Source organism: Abrus precatorius, unplaced genomic scaffold, assembly GCF_003935025.1.
Source record: "Abrus precatorius isolate BTA unplaced genomic scaffold, Abrus_2018 Scaffold6, whole genome shotgun sequence".
Classification (NCBI taxonomy): domain Eukaryota; kingdom Viridiplantae; phylum Streptophyta; class Magnoliopsida; order Fabales; family Fabaceae; genus Abrus; species Abrus precatorius.
Window position 1 is genome coordinate 14,562,104 of NW_020874406.1, and position 19,430 is coordinate 14,581,533.

Consider the following 19,430-nt stretch of genomic DNA (forward strand, 5'->3'; position numbering starts at 1 on the left):
TTCATTTTCCTAATTAGAAACGCAATGTCTATGAACTTTATGTAATAAATGCCGTAGAAAGACGATAGGTTTAATGTACTTACATGAAATATATTATATCCGTCACTAAAACAATTATATAATTATAATTTTTTTCTAACATGTTCAAACTATCAATATAGACATAATATAACGGGTAATATTAACATGCATATGTTATTTTTTATATCAATAAAACTATCTATTAATTATTATATCATTGATATAAATTTATAATATATATTAACAATATTTTAAAACAAAAAGAATACAAATAAAAAAGTTAAACAAGTTTTATATAAAACGAGAGGAAAAATGTTAATGAATGTTCTAATTAATTAAAGAATAAAAATATTTTTACGAAGCAGTGTTACAAAGTGTACTGTTACTGTGATCTTTAATATAATAAATTAATAACCAATACTTAAAAGTTTGTATAGGTTACCTTATTGTTGTTCTCGGTATGAATATTATGGGTTGAAGAGGGAGGAGGTGGTGAAACGGTTCCATATTGATGAGCAGGTCTTGGAGCTTGTTCACCTCGTGCCACTTTGTTAACGTCGCGAGCCCTCATTTTGTCATGCGGATCCACCTGCGTTCCCGACATCTTTCTTCTCTACTTCTCTGCAAAAATATGACCTCTTATGTATTGAATATATAGGTGTTAAGCAACTTGCAAACTGGTCTAATGTGTCTGCGACGTAAGCCTCACCTTAGTCTAGTAGCAATGCCACGTTGCAGTGTAATGACAACTGGCTTCTGGTCGGCTACACGTGCAGCATTATAGGCACCACTCGTTTCATTTTTTATATATTTAATTTTGTAGTTTTTGTTATGATTTTATATTATTAATGAATATTAATTTTTTTAATGAGTAGCATTTGTTTGATAAAAGATAAAAGAACAAGCCAGATATTAATAATATTTAATTAGTATAATAAAATATATATTTTCAACAACAAAAAAGTAATTTTTTTATAAAATATTTAAAATCAGAGAAAAAAACAGAAAAATACCTATTACGTGTATTGAATGCTCCTGTAACGTTAGTGCTCAGCAAATTGTGCAGCTTAAAACCTCAGATAAGCAATCCAGCATGGCAGGGTGAACACTTGCGTTTGTACGTTACGATGTCATGTAAAGAAAAGGAGATACAAGCTAAATATCAATGGGTGGCTTTCTTATTTTTTTTATTTTAAATATTTATTAAAATATTAACATCTTCAAATAATTTTTCTTTTTAGATGTATTTCATCATATCACCCTTAATTTTGCACCTTAGATTAAATTTTACACAAAGTAGTCACCGTATATTTAATAATTTTAAAACTTAAAATTTAAGATATTATCACTTGTAAATTCCTATTAAATTTTTTTGTAATCTACTTCGTATTAAAAAAATTTATGAGCTATCCAATCCTTTATTTAAATAGACTTATGTCTAAAAATACCATAATACATGTATATGATATTATAAATTTTATAGTTTTATTTATTTAATATAGTATTATTAACATATTATAGTTTATATATGAAAAGTGTTTATATTATTATAGAATTAGTCAATTTTAAATAAGTTAATCTATTAAATTTAATAATTATTTTAAACAAATTTAGATTTAGTTTATTAACTAATTAAATATTTAATTTATTACTTAAATAGGTTAAGTTATACGCTTTTATCAAAAAGTCTAACCTATTTTCACTTATATTTATAAGGGCAAAACTTTCTTTTTAAAAAAATTTTGAATACTAAAAAAAATGAAACTTTAAACTTGAATTTAGACTATTGAAGATTGTTATTGCCACGTGTTAATATTCGATTCAGTTTTATTTTTAATAAACGAAATTAATTTAATATTATACAACTCACTTTACTTTGATATTCTTTTTTTTATCTTTTAAATTATAAAAATAGTTAACATTAAGATTCATAATAAAATTAAGATGACATTATACTTAAATTACAAAGTTAGTGAAAAAATTAAAATTAGAACATTTAAAGTCAAAGACAAAACTATGCTCTAATCCCTATCATAAATTTACAAAAATTCTTGTTGTGCCCTTTAATATTCTTATTTTCTTTTCAAGATAAATGACATATCTTATTATAATGTAGATATTTTTTTTTTATTGTAAATTTAAATGTTACCTATTTTTTTATATTCTAAAACTTTATTTGAAGTTAGTTTTTTGAAAGTGGAAGGAGAAGGAAAGACTTAGTTAATTGTAATTTTTATTTAAAAAAATTTAGATGAAAGAAATATGTTTTATAAATCCTCAAAAATTCTTTTAAATTAATATTTTGATAAAATTATTCTTTTTATCTATTAACTTTAGAGTAAAATTCATTTTCATCCTCTAACTTTTTTTTGAGTTTATTTTTGTCTTTAAACTTTTTTTCTTTATGTTAATAATTTCTAATAACTCTATTAGATGGCCTAACAAAGATATCTTAAGTGGTGCTGAAATGACTTTAACATTGTTAACTTAATCTTATTTAGGTTTTTTTTTATTTAAAAAATGATGATGTGGCGTTAAGTGTAACTTTTCTTTTTCTTTTTCCTTCCCCTCTCATTCTTCTTCCCATAGCCCCCCACCCCTTCCTCACAACCCACCAATTCTGTCTTTTCCTTCTGTAGCTCCTCTTTCGCCTTTCCCTCAGTCCCCTCCCTTCCCCTTCCTCCTCCCGTGGCTCCCTTCCCCTTCCTCATCTCTTTCTTTTAACTCATCAACCTTGTCTCTTTCTCGTGTAGCCCCCTTTTTTTTTTCTTTTCTTGCAAATTAAAAAGTATGCCAAATACAATCACATGATCTAAGTTCAGCAAAATTCAATTATACAAAATATGTTATATATCTTCTTATTGCTAAGGTATCAAGTGAAGGTTGGACGCAACCAATAAATTTAGCTATTCAACTAATTCTTTGTCTAAACAATATGTATAACATAAATTATCAACATAATAATCCTTTTCTTAATTAGTAAGTCTTTTCCTTGTGACATACTTATTCCATGACATCTAGAATTTCCTAAGGATACTTATGTTCCTAGTTGATGACATAAGGTATACTTTAAGGTTTTGATAGGTTAGGAAAAAGGGACTGCAAGAGAAGGAGACTGGTGGGTTGGGAAAATAGAAGGAGAGGGGGCTGCAAAAAAGGGAAAGAGGAAGTTGTGTAAAAGAGAAAGACGAACTATGGGAGAGAGAGATAAAGCTGATTGGTTGGGGGAAGGGGTAGTGGAGATGCAGGGAGGGGGGTTTGTGAGAAGGGGAAAAGGGACTATTGGAAGAGGAGAGGGAAGCCGTGGAAGGAGAAAAAGGAAGGAAAGGGGCTGAGAAAAAGGAAAAAGAAGGGCTACAAGAAAGAAAAACTGGGTTAGTGAGTTGGGAGGAAGGGATAAAGGGCTATAGAAGGAGGAATGGGAGGGGAAAAGGCTACTCGAAGGGGAGAGGGATGCCGCAAGAGGAGAAAAGGGAGGGAAAGAGAATGAGGAGAAAGGGAAAGAAGAGCTACAAAAGAGAAAGACAAGGTTGATGAGTTGGGAGGAAGGGATAAGGGGCTGTGGGAGGGGAAGGGACTCTTGAAAGGGTCAGATAAAGCTAGTGAGTTGAGAAATAAAAAAGAAAAAGAGAAAAATAAGTTACATTCAATGTCACGTCATCATTTTAAAATAATTTTTTAAATAATTTTTTTTACATAGAATTAAGTTAACGATGTTAAAGTCATCTCAGCCCTATTTAAAATATTTTTACTAGGCCATCTAACAGAGTTAACAAAAAAGAATAACGTGAAAAAAAAATTACAGAACAAAAATAAAAAAATTAAAGAACAAAAGTTAATTTAAACTTAAAAATAAGGAAAAAAAAGTAATTTTGTCTAATATTTTAAATTTTTTATAATTTAATTTTTTTATTAAGCCTTTTTCTTTTTTCTTCTTACTCCAAATTTATAGACAAAATGTAAGAAATAAAAAAATTAAAAAATTAAAAATTAAAATAGAGTAAGTTTTATAATATCAAATTATTTTTTTTATCAATATCAAGAATAAACATAGTTTACATCTTAACAGGTGACAATAGTAAAATGTCTAAATTTAAATTGAATATTAAAAAAATACTAATTTTGTTTATTATTGAGCAAAATTGTTTATGATATTAACATGTGTTATGGTTTTTCCAATTTCATTTTTCTAATATATAAAACTACTTAAAAAAAAGTTGACACTTGCAAAGTTATAAATTAAGAATGATAAGACAAAAAATACCACAATTAAAAATTTTATTTGAAAATATAATATTTAATAAAAAATTATAAAAAAAACCCATGTCATGGAAATAGTTTGCAGATTTCAAATGTTAAACAAAGAAAAGGAGAGACGAATTAAAATATTAATGACTATTTAACGACTTTTAATTTATTTGAGTATGTTTTAAAATATCTTAATTTTAAAAATAACAAGTCACAAAATATTATTTATAGTAAAGGTAAATTGTATTTTTAGTTAATTTTTTAGGGCACTTTGTATTTATTAAAGTATATAATTTTTTTTATTTTGAATAGTGATATTTAGATATAAAAAAAATCAGTAAAACATGTATATATATATATATTAATGAATTTTACATTATTAATTAAAATTTATTCAAAAATAAAAATTATAAATTTCACATTTTTCACGTAAATTTAGTTCTTCCGTATTTTTTTAATTTATAAATTTTTAAATCAATAATAATTGTGTATTAAAAAAATTGTACCAGAAAATTTATTATTAACATTTTTACACAATTTTTAAATAAATTATAAATATTCTCGCGTTTTATGTTACACTTTATATACTTGTCAATTTATTGCCTCAACAGTAAAAATATATACACTAAAAAAATTATAATTAAAAGTAATTAATTATTATAAAATTACTTAAACTTAAAATTTTATTTAAACAGTATTAAATCAATTGTTACTCAGTCAAATAATAATTTTATTCAAGTAATTAAAAAATAATTATAATTATCTTTTAATTTTTAAATACTTACATAAAATTCATTTTATTAATATGCATTTAATTAAGTGATATAACATGATTTTTGTCTTTCTTTTTATTGACTAAATAAGATTTTAGTATAAATTTTTCTTGTACAATGTATTTGTATTTTTGAATTAATTTTTTTAAATATTTAAAAATATACCAAATGAAATTTAAATATATTTCATAAATAAAAAAATACTATACATTTTTAATATTAATGGTTAACTATTATTACATTAAATAAAATTAAATAAAATTTTTAAAATAAAAGAAAGAGATAAAAATATATTGTAAAAATTAATATATATATATATATATTTATTTATTTATTTTATTGATATGATGTGTTAAAATTTAAATATTTTAAATTAAGATTATGATATTCTTAACTTTTAATTTGTATGAAAAAGTAAAGATTTTTAAATTTTTAACATATTAGTTTTTTTTTCACTTTGACTTTTAATTCCTATTTATTCAATTCCCCGTAAGAAAAGTATGCATTAAATAGACTTTTGTTTTACTTTTTTTTTTTTTTTCCATTTGATACAATTTTTTTAGCTAAATTAATTCGACGTCCACGGATAGTATAATCTTAAAAAGGGTAAATTTGTGGGCAAACTTTCGTAAAGTTTTCTAATTAAAACATGTAATATTATTTAAAAAATTTGTAACTTATTTGTGTAATCAACAAAGGTTATTAAATGCTATTTTTTTTTTATTATTTTATTTGAGAAGGACGATCAATTTGTAAAAATTTGGTTTATTATTATTGAAATAAGTGTTGTCGAGAGATTGTTGATTTGATTTGTCTGGGTTCAGTCCATGCGAGTCCAATTAAATAAATAGCAGATTCCGCGCAATTGCTAAATCTCTCCGTCTTCTTGTTCCTCTCGCTGAGAATCCGAGATCAACCCCGACCAAGTTTGGGGTTTTTCTCGGCTTCTTCTGATTCCTCTTTTCGCGATTTGAAAATGGCGCCGGTTTCAGCTTTAGCCAAGTACAAGCTGGTCTTCTTGGGTGACCAATCCGTCGGCAAAACCAGCATCATCACTCGCTTCATGTATGATAAATTCGACAACACCTATCAGGTACATCAGATCCAATCCCTTTTCCAAAATCACTGCAAAGTCAGAAGCTAAAACCACTTCATAAACTTTCAGTTTTCGGCGTTTGATTTGATTCGTTGTTAATATGTATATTAAACAAATTAATATTAGCTTGTTTGGATTCAGATGTAACCCTGCTTTTGAATGCGATTTGCTATTCCTTGTACTCTGTTCAACAAACTGTTAGGCCGACTAATTACTATGATTTTTATTTTATTCTGTCAAGCAAACTATTCTATGCTCTAGATTTGATTATAAATCTTATGTTAGATTCAGTTTATGCGCCGTGACCTTTCTCATGTTCCCCTTTACCTTTTAGAGTTTGGATTGTTTTAGATAAACACTAACTTATACTAAGAAATTGTTCAAACCAATTGAGAATACGCAACCAATTTATTGACTCGCTGCCAAGAACCAGAGCTGAATGGAACGCAATAACGAATAACAAAATGAATTAACGGTCAAATTGTGTTTTATATCTTTCATTGATCTCTTAATTTTATCAATTATAACTATGTTACCGACTTCTTGTGCTGTGCTTGAAGTTGTCTTGAGAATTATGTTTTTCATTTTCATACCGTGTATGCCTACTACTCGTGTTTTCATGATGTGTTTATAAGTGAGTTAAATTTCATTTCCTTAACTTGATCTTCTTATATACTTTTGTTGAATGCAAATTGATTTTGATTTTTGTTTTCTCTGCAGGCTACAATTGGTATTGATTTTCTATCAAAAACTATGTATCTTGAAGATCGGACTGTTCGACTGCAGTTGTGGTAAGAAATGGGAGAAATGGGACCACTGTCTTATAACATAAAATAATTGTATTTCTCATGGATGTGGGGTTTCTTTTTCTCGCCTGTCTCATTCCAAATAGGAGCTTAAGGATGCGTGTTTTAAATTTGTGGGTATATGGGGAGAGACTAGGTATCCAGCCTTCAGTTTCTTCTCTCTCTCTCTTAAAATTATGTAATAAAAGGTGTAAAATATGTTTCAATGAGTTTACTTCTCTCCAGATTACTGAATTCGTATGCATGTGAAATCTTAATATTTTTCCTTGTTTCTTTAGTTCACACAATCAATATGATTTCAGCTCTTGGCATCATGTGCTGAGGTTTACCTTTCATATCTTCCATCCTTCTCATTATGATGGTTCTTTTCTTATTTTTCTTTCTTGTTGTAAGTTTTATCCATCCTTGTTTTTATGATTTTGCTAAATTTATATTTACCAAAAAAAATATTTTAGTTACTAAATGTTGTGGTCCCCCTTTCTATGATTTTTTATTTTTGGGGTTTTGTTTATCTTTTTAAACTGTTCATCATTTGATTTGTTTCCTGACAGGGATACGGCTGGACAGGAAAGATTTAGAAGTCTTATTCCAAGCTACATTAGGGACTCATCTGTAGCTGTTATTGTATATGATGTGGCAAGTATGTCATTTGGGATTTGTTTTCTTTACATTTATTGTTATTATTATTATTATTATTATTGCCCTCTATTTTGTGCCATCTTACACAACTTTTGCCTCTGAATAATAGTTAATCTGATCAAAGCTTCTGATTTAGCTTTTTCATTGAAAAATTTTGATAGTAAACCTATGAACTTGACATTATTTTAAATACCGTGTGATGTTGTAGCAGGATATCATTCTTTTGTTTTGACCATTGCGAAGTTGCAGAATCAATCTGAGTCTTAGTGCATAACCTTTTATAGCAAACCATGGCATCCAAATTCCATTCATGATCTCTCTGTACATGATTTGAATGATGTATTGGCTTAAATATTTGTTAAGAGATATGTGAAGAATGCATTTTGATAAATTTGATGTTCTAAATGTATAGGCCGGCAGACTTTCCTAAACACAGCAAAGTGGATTGAAGAGGTGCGAACAGAGAGAGGCAGTGATGTCATTATTGTCCTTGTTGGGAACAAAACTGATCTTGTTGAAAAGAGGTAATGAGTAATGAAGAGAAGAATGATTTTAGGATATTATCAGATTGGTTAAATGGCTTATTTTTTGTTTTGGTTCTTTTCTATTCCCCCAATCCCCCTTTTTCTATATCTTCCCATTACTTGTTTGATATATGGATCAACTATTTACCACTGTACCCATAAGTCATATGGAAGAAATAAATTGTTGGTTCGGAGTAGGAAAAGTATGATGAATAGTCATTACATTTCTAATGAGGCATGATCACATAATGTGGGAATGAGATGTAGGAAAGCTTACAATTAGGTCTATCCTATGTATAGTAGTTTGTAGGAATTCTTACAGTGACTTGATGTATAAACAATCTCCATCTTTGCCTTATATTCCATGTAAATATATTATTTGCATGAAAGTTGAATAATAATCAAACATATTTCATAAATTCTCTGAGGAATCTTATTAGAAGTCTCGGGAGAGTAATTTAATTGTGAATGAAAGATTTTCAGCATCAAATGCCACCTGAAGATGTTTTATGGGAATAGTATGTGCTTTATATATAGTTGGGAAGATTTGCTAGTTGGTACATGCGAAAATTCATTTTTTTTGTTTTATCAACCATCTTTTTTGCTGAGTCTGCAGACAAGTCTCTATAGAGGAAGGGGAAGCTAAAGCACATGAGCTCAATGTCATGTTTATTGAAACTAGCGCTAAAGCTGGGTTTAATATAAAGGTAACTTGACTTCTCACTTTTTATCTTTCCATACGCATCTTCAGTAAGTTCTGTTTCCAACCAAAATGCAATGAATCAGACAAAATTATGATGATTGGAATCTGTATTTGGGCCTCGGAACATCGATGATCTACTTGTCAATTTCAGTTATTTTCCGGCCACTGGTGTTCTTTTACCTAGTTACCTTCAAATTGCTTGTGTTTATCAATTTTCTCTCAACCCAGATTCTTCTGCACCATCTTTTTCTTCTCTTTTGTGGAAATAACTTCTGAGATTCGTGATTAATTCTAATACTACTCTTGCTTGTCATTTACCATGTATTTCGCCATTGAAAATTTGTACAGGCCCTATTTCGAAAAATTGCTGCAGCATTACCTGGAATGGAAACACTATCTTCTGCAAAACAAGAAGACATGGTTGATGTAAACTTAAAGTCTTCAACTGGCAATGCTCAATCTCAACCTCAGTCTAGTGGATGTGCTTGTTGAATATGCTTTATCTTGTACTCGTGCACCTTTTGTGTTGTGCTTCTAGTTTTATGCAGTTTCTCTACAGTCTCTTACAGAATTATATGAAAGATCAAAGAATATATAAGCGGTGCGGCGTAGGGGTTGATAGTTCTGTCTAGAAAAATTCTGTTGCTAGTTGGTTATGATTGCGATAATGTACTAATGTAGTAAAGTTGCCCAAGTTAACATTGAATTGTGTTCATTGTACACTATAAAACGTGTGATAAGTTTAAAATCTTTCTCGTTCATTGAGTTCATTGTCATTGGTGCTTTTATCCAGTAGGATTTGGGTGTCATCTCCTTCGTAGCACTTTCTCTTTCCCCCAAAAAGTAATTTTTTTCTTGTACATGTGGATTGCCTTTATTGGAAACATTCGCTGCCACGATTATTCTGCCAACACTTTCCAACCATATGTCCGCAAATAATAATAATAATGATAATAATAATAATGTTGATGATGACTTTATACTATTCTTTGTGATTTTAAATCTGTTCTTCGTTCTTGTTTGGCTTTAATCTTGACAATTCTCGGAACAAGGGCAGTGCCCGATGACAAATTGACCAAACCGGCTAAGTATATGCCAACACCCCACCGTCTTAAGTAACGGCTTATGCTCAACTTCTCTTCGGGTGATTCCGGTGTGAAGGGTGGCATGGATTGATGCGACCAACACAGCGACACATTTTTAACCATAGAGAAATTATTTAGTAAAAGTCTTGATAACTTTGGCTTGGCTTGCTTGAAAGGGTGTTTGGAACTATACTATGATGCAACATGGACATCAGGATCTTTCTTGTCTGGAAACGAAGTTCAATTGTTGAAATTAGTGACAACATGCCACGTAGAAGACAAGAAACGGATCTCTAACCATTACGTGATATCGTTCTTTTCATCATCCTATCTTCCTTTACAATACCATGCCTAATTAACTCACGCTGAAAGGTTACGTAGTTTAGAGTTTTCAAACAGAAAAGAAAGAAAACTTAAGAGAGGGAGGGACCGAAGATCTATACTAGTCCTTTGCTAATTCACCTTTTAATCTTGATAATATCCTTTACACTATTTACCGTGTGGGAAAAAAAGTTGAACAGGAGCGATTTTTATTACAAACTAGGCGATCATATTGTCTGAGTGACAGCTCAGCCTAATTGAATCCATTACTACATTTATTTGTTTATATTCCAAGGTAAAGAAAGAACAAAAACACAACTCACTAAGATTGAAATCCACGTAGTCTAAAAATGGCTATATAAAAATGAAATAGAAATTTTTTTAGTAGTCCTCCCCAAAAAAAGTAAATTTTGGTTAAATTATACTAACAAAAACAAATTATGCATGATTGAGCGAAAGGAGGAAATCTGAATGAGAAGCGGCGTTTTGTTGAGTCGGGGTGTGTTAGGCATCAGTGAAAATGGCGCCAGTGTCAGCTCTTGCAAAGTACAAGCTGGTGTTCTTGGGTGATCAGTCTGTGGGCAAAACCAGCATCATCACGCGCTTCATGTATGATAAATTTGACAACACTTATCAGGTTCTTCTCATCGTCAGATCCACTTTCTCAGGCAGTTTTATGTTTCAATGTGTTTGTTTTCATCAGAAAATTTGTTAAAAAATTGACAACAAATGCCGACCATTATATTGATGATCTGAATCATATCACGTCTTTTTGGTTATTAAAGTAGGTTTAACAGATCACGTTTTTCCTGTGGAATAATGGGTTTTTCAATATAGTGATCATAATTAGCAATTAAAATATTTAAACATTATGTGTTTCAGTGTGATCCAGTTTTTCAACTTTATTATAATATAATATACAGATTAAACTTGCTGAGCATATTTGAATCTTAGTTACTTAAGGCATTTTCATTTATTGTTTCGTTATTTGTGTATATGCACGTCTTCTCAATAAGGTTATCATTCAACTAGGTTATTCTATACGCATAATGTACTAGAGTTTTTTTTGTACCATGAGCATTTTTAAAGTGGATTATACATTTGACCTTTTGCTTGTACTTAAACTTATTATTATTATTTTTTCAAACAGGCTACAATTGGTATTGATTTTCTATCAAAAACCATGTATCTTGAAGATCGAACTGTTCGGCTGCAGTTGTGGTAAGATTTTGCATGTTGGAAACTCCATCAGGAAAGGAAATAATGGTATTAGGGAAGAAAATAGAAGGGAAAGGAGGGGTGGAGTTGCTTCCCTCCCATTGTTTGGTTGTTTATTTATTTTAAATGAGAGAGGGAAAAGGAGTGTCAATGCTATTTCCATAACAATCTAATTTTGGAATACTAAATTTTGATATCTTGCAAATTTTTTGGTGAACAAAATTTATTCCATTTTGGCAATATCTGAAGGATGTAACAATTGCCTATTGAGAAGATACGGGATGATATTGGGTATCCTTGATGCCCTCCCCTCTTAAAAAACTTCCTTTGCAAGTGAGGGAGCATAGTTGCATACACTAATCTATAAATGTGTCATAGTTTAGTTTATGTTTATCTTCCATTTGATTCATTTTTGTTTTTGTATATTTCAAAGATTTGTCTGGTCTTTGAGTGCATTTAAATGTTATATTTTATGAATGCTAATGTTGAAGTTCTTTAATTTGAATATTCTTAATTATTCCGCATTCATGTGTTCATTTGTACTTTGATTTAGCATAAAATTGAGTTTTTGAATTTTTTTGGTCTTAGACCCCAAGTATCCAATGGTCGCTTTGGACACCAACTAATTTGAGTCAGGTTCGGAAGACTCACTTAAGGGGGCAAAGCCTTCTTCTTGGTACCTTTTTTTTTTCCCCCCCTCAATACACAAGGTTTAAACCTAAGACCTTGCTTAAGGAGAACCAAAACCTGTTCTTCTTGGACCAATAGCATTGGTTAAACGATATTTTGAAGCTGTGATTTTAATGCTAAACATGATGCTACTAGTACTCAAGTATCTACAAACCTGCAAATTTGGTGCTTATTATAATTGTAGTTATTATGGATAATATGCTTATCTCTTATCCCTATAATTTAGGATTTATATTTTATTAGGAGTTTGAATTGTCATAAGATTTCAACATAAATTCTTAGGGGCTGAGAGGACTCTCTCAGGAAGTTCAAAGTATTCTAAAGAATTTTAGCATCACTATTTATATGTTGTTTAGATTTATTCCATACTTCAAGGGTAAAAGATTTCTGCAAATTGATTAATCAGAGTGAGGCCCATAAAGTTTGATTTTGATGTGTTTAATTGCTTTTTTAGGCTACATATATTAGTATTACATGATTCCTTCATCGTTTAATATTTTTTTAATCTTTTTCCCCACACGAAACCCTTATTTTTTCTTCATGTGTGTGACATGTGGCAACAGGGATACAGCTGGACAGGAAAGGTTTAGAAGTCTTATTCCAAGCTACATTAGAGACTCGTCTGTTGCTGTCATTGTTTATGATATTGCAAGTATGCCATTTAGGATGTTTCCTTTCACATATTCCTTTCTTTCTGCTGCTTTTGTGTTTATAATAGTTGAGTAGAGTTTCTCAGGGGAGTATATTGCTTTGGATAGAAGCAAAATTTTCATTTTCCACATCCTGGGAAGCAGAATACCTCCCCGCCTGATTTCTTTTTCTGAGTGTACAATATGGCAGAGTGAACATCAGGAACAAAACATGTTCCTAAGCGTCTGGAGACTTACCTGTGTCAATTAACTGAAACATTGTGAAGAACTAGAGCTTTCTCTAGAACTAGAATTAACTTTCTTCAACAGCTGCAGCCTATTATCTGCAATCACCTTCTTGGATCTCTCTGGATGATTTCAATCATCTGTGCATAGTTTTTTGGGCATTTTCCAGAAGACCTTGAAGGTTGCATTCTATTTATTCAAATTTTCTTATGAAATAGGTCGTCAAACTTTCCTAAACACGCCAAAGTGGATTGAAGAGGTGCGCAGTGAGCGAGGCAGTGATGTTATTATTGTTCTTGTCGGGAACAAAACTGACCTTGTGGATAAGAGGTAATGATGGTAGAATGACTTCATCAGATGGCTTATTCTGGCCTGTTTCATAGCATGGTTTTTTTTGTTTTCTATTGAGTAATATCTCTTTGATTTTGATTAATTATTACTTCATCACTTTTATGGCATTTTTAGTCTTTTCCTTTCTTCAATATATTTATGATCAGATATGTATGCATACGAGAAAGATTGACCAGGGGAAATATGGAAAAGGGACAGTAAAAACTACTATTAACATATTTTATCCAAAATGACATTCTGTCCTTTCAGTGTGATTGCTTAAATTGCCTGGAAAGCTTGTTAAAATTTGTTTTTCTTTTTAAATAGCGGAACACAAGTTATAATATAAATGTTGTTTCCTCATATAGTGAACTTAAAAAATGCTTCATTCTCCTAATCCTTAACCAGTTCTCTAAGAATACTGCTTACATTTTAAAAAACACGCTGGTACTTTGTTACTATTCTATACAAGTTGAAGCCTTAGGAGTTAGGAATCAGAAGAGCCCTATATCATTTGATTGTCCTATGAAAGTGAGAGCTAGATTTGCTCCTAGGATTTTGTTGCTTGAGTTGTTTGGCCCATTAGATGTTCCATATGCGCTTTACCATGTTGTTTTGATATCTTGTAGAAGTGTTCTTTTAAATTTCCATTCAGCTGTTCATTTCTGGGGTTGCCTTTTATTTACAAGCAATATTCTTTTCACGAGTCTATAGGCAAGTCTCTACAGAGGAAGCGGAAGCTACATCTCATGAATTAAACGTCATGTTTATTGAAGCTAGTGCCAAAGCTGGATTTAATATAAAGGCAAGTCTCAGCCTTCTTTTTCTATAACTATACAATAACTTGCTTGTTTATCATCAGCCTGAAGTGATTAAGAGCAATGCTATTCTCATTGAGCCTTGCGTTGCATGTACTTTTTCTTTCTGATTAACCTAGGAAGAATAGTTGGATAAAATATTATTAACGATGTAGCTCTTGCACGGACTTGGGAGAGATATTGGAAATGAATCAAATGTGGGATGGTAGATCACATCCATATAAACTACTGTGATAGGTGTAATTTCCTAATGAGATGTTGCCGATTACGATAAGTGATAACAGTTGGTTGTTTCTACTAGTTAACTTAAACTTTTCCAAAATTTAGCTTACTCTATGTTGAAGATCTACTTGTTGCAGTTGAGATGGCTTTCAGAAGGCCAACTGTTTCAGTTACTGGATTACCTTCATTTGCTTGCGTGATTTTAATCATTGAATGGTTTTTGACTCTATTGTTATGGCAAACCTATATTTAGGCCCTCTTTCGAAAAATTGCTGGTGCATTACCTGGAATGGAAACACTATCTTCCACAAAACAAGAAGATATGGTTGACGTGAACCTAAGATCTTCTGGGGGCCATGATTCTCAACCTCAGTCGGATGGATGTGCCTGCTGAATGTGCCTTATCATAAAGTTTTGTATCTTTCTGCTTCATGCTATTCGTTCTTTTGAATGTTACGTGTCTCAAATCTGTAAAGGTTCATTTGTGTTTTAGACTTTTAATAGCATTCTATGAGAAAAATTAGAGAAAACAATTGGAAGAACTGATATTGATACAGTTGGTTGGTTGTTTAGCTGGCTATTAATTATTATTTTATTATATTTAAAATATGAACATTGACAAATTCACTTTGTCCAACATGATTGTTTAAAGCTTGCTAGAGATATCCATAAATGCATCTGAGGATGCAATCATGCAATACACATTCACAAGCTATCGAATAAGTCATTTGAATTAAATGATCTAATATCCGATCAAATTATACGCATATTAGATATTTCTTCCAGAATCATTTGAGCTTGTTCGAAAGAGAAGAATGGAAATCCAAAGGAATTTCGGTATAAATTTAACTTTTATAATAAAAGTTGTCTCCCAATAATTTTTCACAAACTCTCTTTACAGAGGTTAATTCTCAAGGTTTTGATACCCTATTTTGTCTCTCAAAAATGATATTGAGATGTATTTCTGCAATTGTTAACAATAAATTGCGTTAGATTGTTTTTTTGTTGTTTCAATTTATTAAATCAATATTATATTAAATAGTAGTTTTTATATTTTAAGAAAAATTTAATTTTTTATTCAAATTTGTTATAATTTTTCGGTTATATAATTACTTTATGTTTTTTTAAGTTATTATAAATGTGCTATTGCTATTCAATAAAGTTGAGTTTTTCTCATTCATTATTTTCACAATTTTGCACATTTTTTAAAAATTTTTTGTGCCATAAAAAACCAACATCAATGACCACGTTTCTGTCTGGTCTACAAATGATATGGTAAGTCTAGTGTCTGGGTATCAAATGAATGCTGGATGGAAAAATTAGTGAACTGTCAAACGTTGTGATTTTATTTTTGGAGATTTAAAAATCAAATAATTACTTCAATACAACGGAATTGGGTGATATGCAAAGCATGTGTTGCCCATAGTATGCCATCACTACTTATTAGGGAAACAAAACATCATATGACATGGTCATGGCATGTTATTGCTAATGAATTAGTTTTGGTGTTTCTCTATAGGTTCACTTGTACCCCTGAGTCGTATGTTTCCCCAGCCTTCCAGTCTTCAGGTATGTTATTGACAGGAACAACCCACGTTTCTTCTCCCTCGTCTTCATCACTAAATAGCATCCTTACAGACAAAGGTCCACTTGGTGGAGAGGTAGTAGTCCAGACTGCTCCATGGCTACGATCCAGTAACTTGCAGACAAAGTTTTGAGTCTGCACACAGTATAGAGATTACGGTCATTGCTGATGTACTACCAACTTTGTTATGTTCCATGCTTTTCACCTAACTAAAATTGTGCTATAATTCAATTGAGTTAAGCTAAATGGTAAATCCAAAATTTTTAAACAAATTTCCATATTTTTAAATTTGAATTAAATCACTGAACTTAAATAATTTGTTTTGGATTTGTATGAGAAGATTTTTAATTGTTTTTTAAATATATCGCTACTCTTCTAAAGTTTGTAATCCAGATAAAGAATATTTTGTCTAACTTTGACAGAATTCTTTATAAATAATTTATAAGGTTAGAGACTCAATTACAAAATTTTTATATCTGAAAAATTATTTAAAAAATTCTTAAAGAAATTGAACCTAATGAATAATTCAACCATTCATTTGACATTGGAGCAGTTTCCAATTATTGATGAAGAGTTGAGTAATTAAGGATCTTTGTCCAATGATTTCAATTAAATAAGCAATTGTTATTTAATTAAAAATATGATTGTTTCATTACTGATGAATAAGATATATTTAATACTCAAGTTTTAACTACATGCTTCTTACTAAATTTATTTGATTAAAAAATGGAGTTAATTGGGTTCAAAGATTTAATAAAATTGCAACTCAATCATCAGAAGGCAAGGAATTAGCAGATAGTACCTCACAGAGCTGCACAGCAGTTATGTCTCTCCTTCCTTGTTGATACAAAATGACAAAAGCCAAGTAATGGGGGTTGTTGCTGCTGTCATCTATCTTGAATGTTATGTTTTTATACGGATAGCTGCATGCAACACTGAAGAGAGATAGAAAGACAAAAGCCTTAGTTAAGTTATAAATTTATAAAATACATGCAGTTTTACGTGATATTAGAAAAGCTAAATATTGAAGCTGTGTGTTAAGGAAAGATCTTAACAGGTAGGCATAGGTTACAAATGTTGAGAAAATGTATCTCACCGTCTATATTCAATATCAACTACGCCAAGTGCTAATAGAGAAGAAGCTGCATCAGTGGTTTGAGCCATCCGGCCAAAGGCATGTTTGCTAAGAATAAAATCAGTGTGATCACTTGAGCCTTGGTCAGTTATAACTACGTTAACACCCTTGTCTGAGCAATACGCACTGTTGCTACACCTCACCTGTTCATTATGGCCAAACTATAATGTAAATCATATAATAAAAAACAACTTTTTGTACACCAAATTATTTGGGTATGGGTTAGTGATAGTGATCCACACCTCAAAGAATGTGAATTCTATAAAATCACTACCAAAACCCGAAAAAACTGGGTTAGATATCCGCCTGCTAGAGGTGGACATCCTTAACCGGATGTGTAAAAGAGAAAGCCCGAAGGCTCTTCCCGTCCCTGTCAGGGGAGATGCCAACCGTCTCTCCTTTTCATGAACACCTCGTACGGGCTCAAATCTAATTTTTAAAGAGAAAAATAATATGATATTGTTCGATGTGGGACTATAAGAGGGATCTTGAATTAGTTTTTTTACTGCCTAGAGCTACAATGTATAGCTTGGCACACTCATAAGTTTAATTTTTATGGCATTATTCTCTTCAAAAGTAACGTATTAATGCTTGCAAGATAGATTAGTTAGCAGTTGGGTACTCACCTGGTAACAGGCGCCACAACCAACCCCGTTTCGATAAAGATCAGATGCAGCTGATACATCCCCGCCATTGAACGTAGCACCAAAGGAACCAAACCCACACGCACCAACTACAATGAAATCAACAAGAACATATGAGAATGAGATAGCATGCATGTTTATAAATATCTTTTTCTTATTAGTTTAGTTTCTTGCCATCTGTCCCGTGTTCTTCAGAATTTGGATAATATGCTGCCCGAGAATGAATGAAACAATCGGTGCATGAAGTGTCTGCCAGAGTTTGCATGAAAATCAAGGTAGTAACAACAAGACGAAACAGAAGATAAAGCGCCATATAGGAAGGAAACAAGGAGAAAAATCAAATGATCAAGTGGAGATTAAGGACACTTTGGTGGTGCATGAAACGAACCACATTTCTACTATTTATAGAGAATTTGGTCAATTTACCAACTTTGACATTCAAAAAAGATAAAGAAAAAAATTTACATTCTGAAATATGAACGTGAGATGTACCATTGTTTCTCAGCTACCCGCTTAGACTACAAGAAATATTCTCGTCTATATGATGTTGAAAACCACTTTATGACCTTTCAAAACTGCAATACTTTCCGCCTTTGATATTTTAGTTGCCAAAATAGAAACGATATTTCCACATAAGTGGTGAAATCCTGGTATAGACTCGATTCACACAAGCGAATAAACTAACAAAATGATGATTCTTCGAGTGCCTTATTTTAAAATTTGAGAGGAAAATGCTTAAGCAATTCTATGCTATTCAAACTAATAGCATTAGCCAAAGCTAGAGATGTTTGACTGTGAGAGTTAATTGACCTTTGAACACCTAACAGGTGGGTTAAAACCAAAGATTCAATTGTTCTGAATGTGAGAATATTGCGTAATAGGAGAAAAGTTAGGTCCTTCAGCACTTTGATATAAACCTGCATGTAGGCATCTTCTAGTGTTCCCACTAGGACATGAAGCCATTACATAATGAGAGGATATGGAACTATGTAGAAAGTGCATAAGAAATATCAATCAACTTTAGATAATTTGTTTCAAGGTACATTACTTGGGAGTTGGGATCACAGTGAGCAGACTCTCGTTGAAGGAAAAGAAAATGACATTGCTGATGATCCTTTCCATGTGTTTCCATCCAACACCTAATTTGCAAGGTTATTTGAAGGAGAAACTAATTAATTCTTCTCATTATATGTTTTTTCTTACACTGGGATAATAATAATTATTATAGATTTCTACTATGTTTTATCTATAGTTTACAGAAAATAAAATAAAAAAAAACTGTTTTCTCAGGGTAAGAAAAAAAACTTCTTATAATATACAAATATTTAAGCTTCTATCTCCACTTTTATTTTTTTGGTCAAAGCATCTATCTCTACTTGAATGGTAATGTCATACTCATACATTGTGGGCCTTTATATCCTTTTATATAGAAGCCATCTTCTTTTAAATTCATGGCAACCAGTTCCTGCTGGTTGAGCGGCTAAGTTTTTACAATGTGGTGCAAGGAATTACCTTACAAATGCGACGGCAAAGTTTTATATAGAAAAAAAAAATTAACCATTGCCTACTATATACGTGTACCTTAATCAATAATTAATATATTTAAGTATTTTTCTCTAGAAAAATATTTTTTTAATATTGAATTAATTCTTATTGTAGGTAATATTGACTCACTCCATATATTGAAAAATTTCAAA

The 19,430-nt window shown here is 30.9% G+C and overlaps 3 protein-coding genes and 1 non-coding gene across 4 annotated transcripts; 2 read left to right on the forward strand and 2 right to left on the reverse strand.

Annotated features, from left to right (window-relative positions):
• The first annotated feature begins 5,839 nt into the window (after positions 1 to 5,839).
• On the forward strand, positions 5,840 to 9,583 carry LOC113868644 (ras-related protein RABH1b). The gene is made up of 6 exons (XM_027504424.1): positions 5,840 to 6,135; positions 6,859 to 6,929; positions 7,496 to 7,584; positions 7,996 to 8,107; positions 8,724 to 8,814; positions 9,159 to 9,583. Exons 1-6 carry the CDS (start codon positions 6,019 to 6,021, stop codon positions 9,300 to 9,302), a joined length of 624 nt encoding a protein of 207 aa, XP_027360225.1. The 5' UTR covers positions 5,840 to 6,018; the 3' UTR covers positions 9,303 to 9,583.
• A 1,100-nt stretch (positions 9,584 to 10,683) lies between these two features.
• LOC113869137 (ras-related protein RABH1b-like) lies at positions 10,684 to 14,763 on the forward strand. The gene is made up of 6 exons (XM_027505299.1): positions 10,684 to 10,853; positions 11,367 to 11,437; positions 12,688 to 12,776; positions 13,218 to 13,329; positions 14,044 to 14,134; positions 14,623 to 14,763. Exons 1-6 carry the CDS (start codon positions 10,737 to 10,739, stop codon positions 14,761 to 14,763), a joined length of 621 nt encoding a protein of 206 aa, XP_027361100.1. The 5' UTR covers positions 10,684 to 10,736.
• A 1,114-nt stretch (positions 14,764 to 15,877) lies between these two features.
• Positions 15,878 to 18,046, reverse strand: LOC113869896 (expansin-like B1). Its single transcript, XM_027506413.1, has 5 exons — positions 17,908 to 18,046; positions 17,716 to 17,822; positions 17,051 to 17,232; positions 16,757 to 16,889; positions 15,878 to 16,089 (listed from the first exon to the last, which is right to left on the reverse strand). The coding sequence occupies exons 1-5, from the start codon at positions 18,044 to 18,046 to the stop codon at positions 15,883 to 15,885; spliced, it is 768 nt and encodes a 255-aa protein (XP_027362214.1). The 3' UTR covers positions 15,878 to 15,882.
• On the reverse strand, positions 17,372 to 17,501 carry LOC113870565. The gene has a single exon (XR_003505586.1). It is a non-coding gene; the product is annotated as a U6atac minor spliceosomal RNA (small nuclear RNA).
• Positions 18,047 to 19,430: the final 1,384 nt, after the last annotated feature.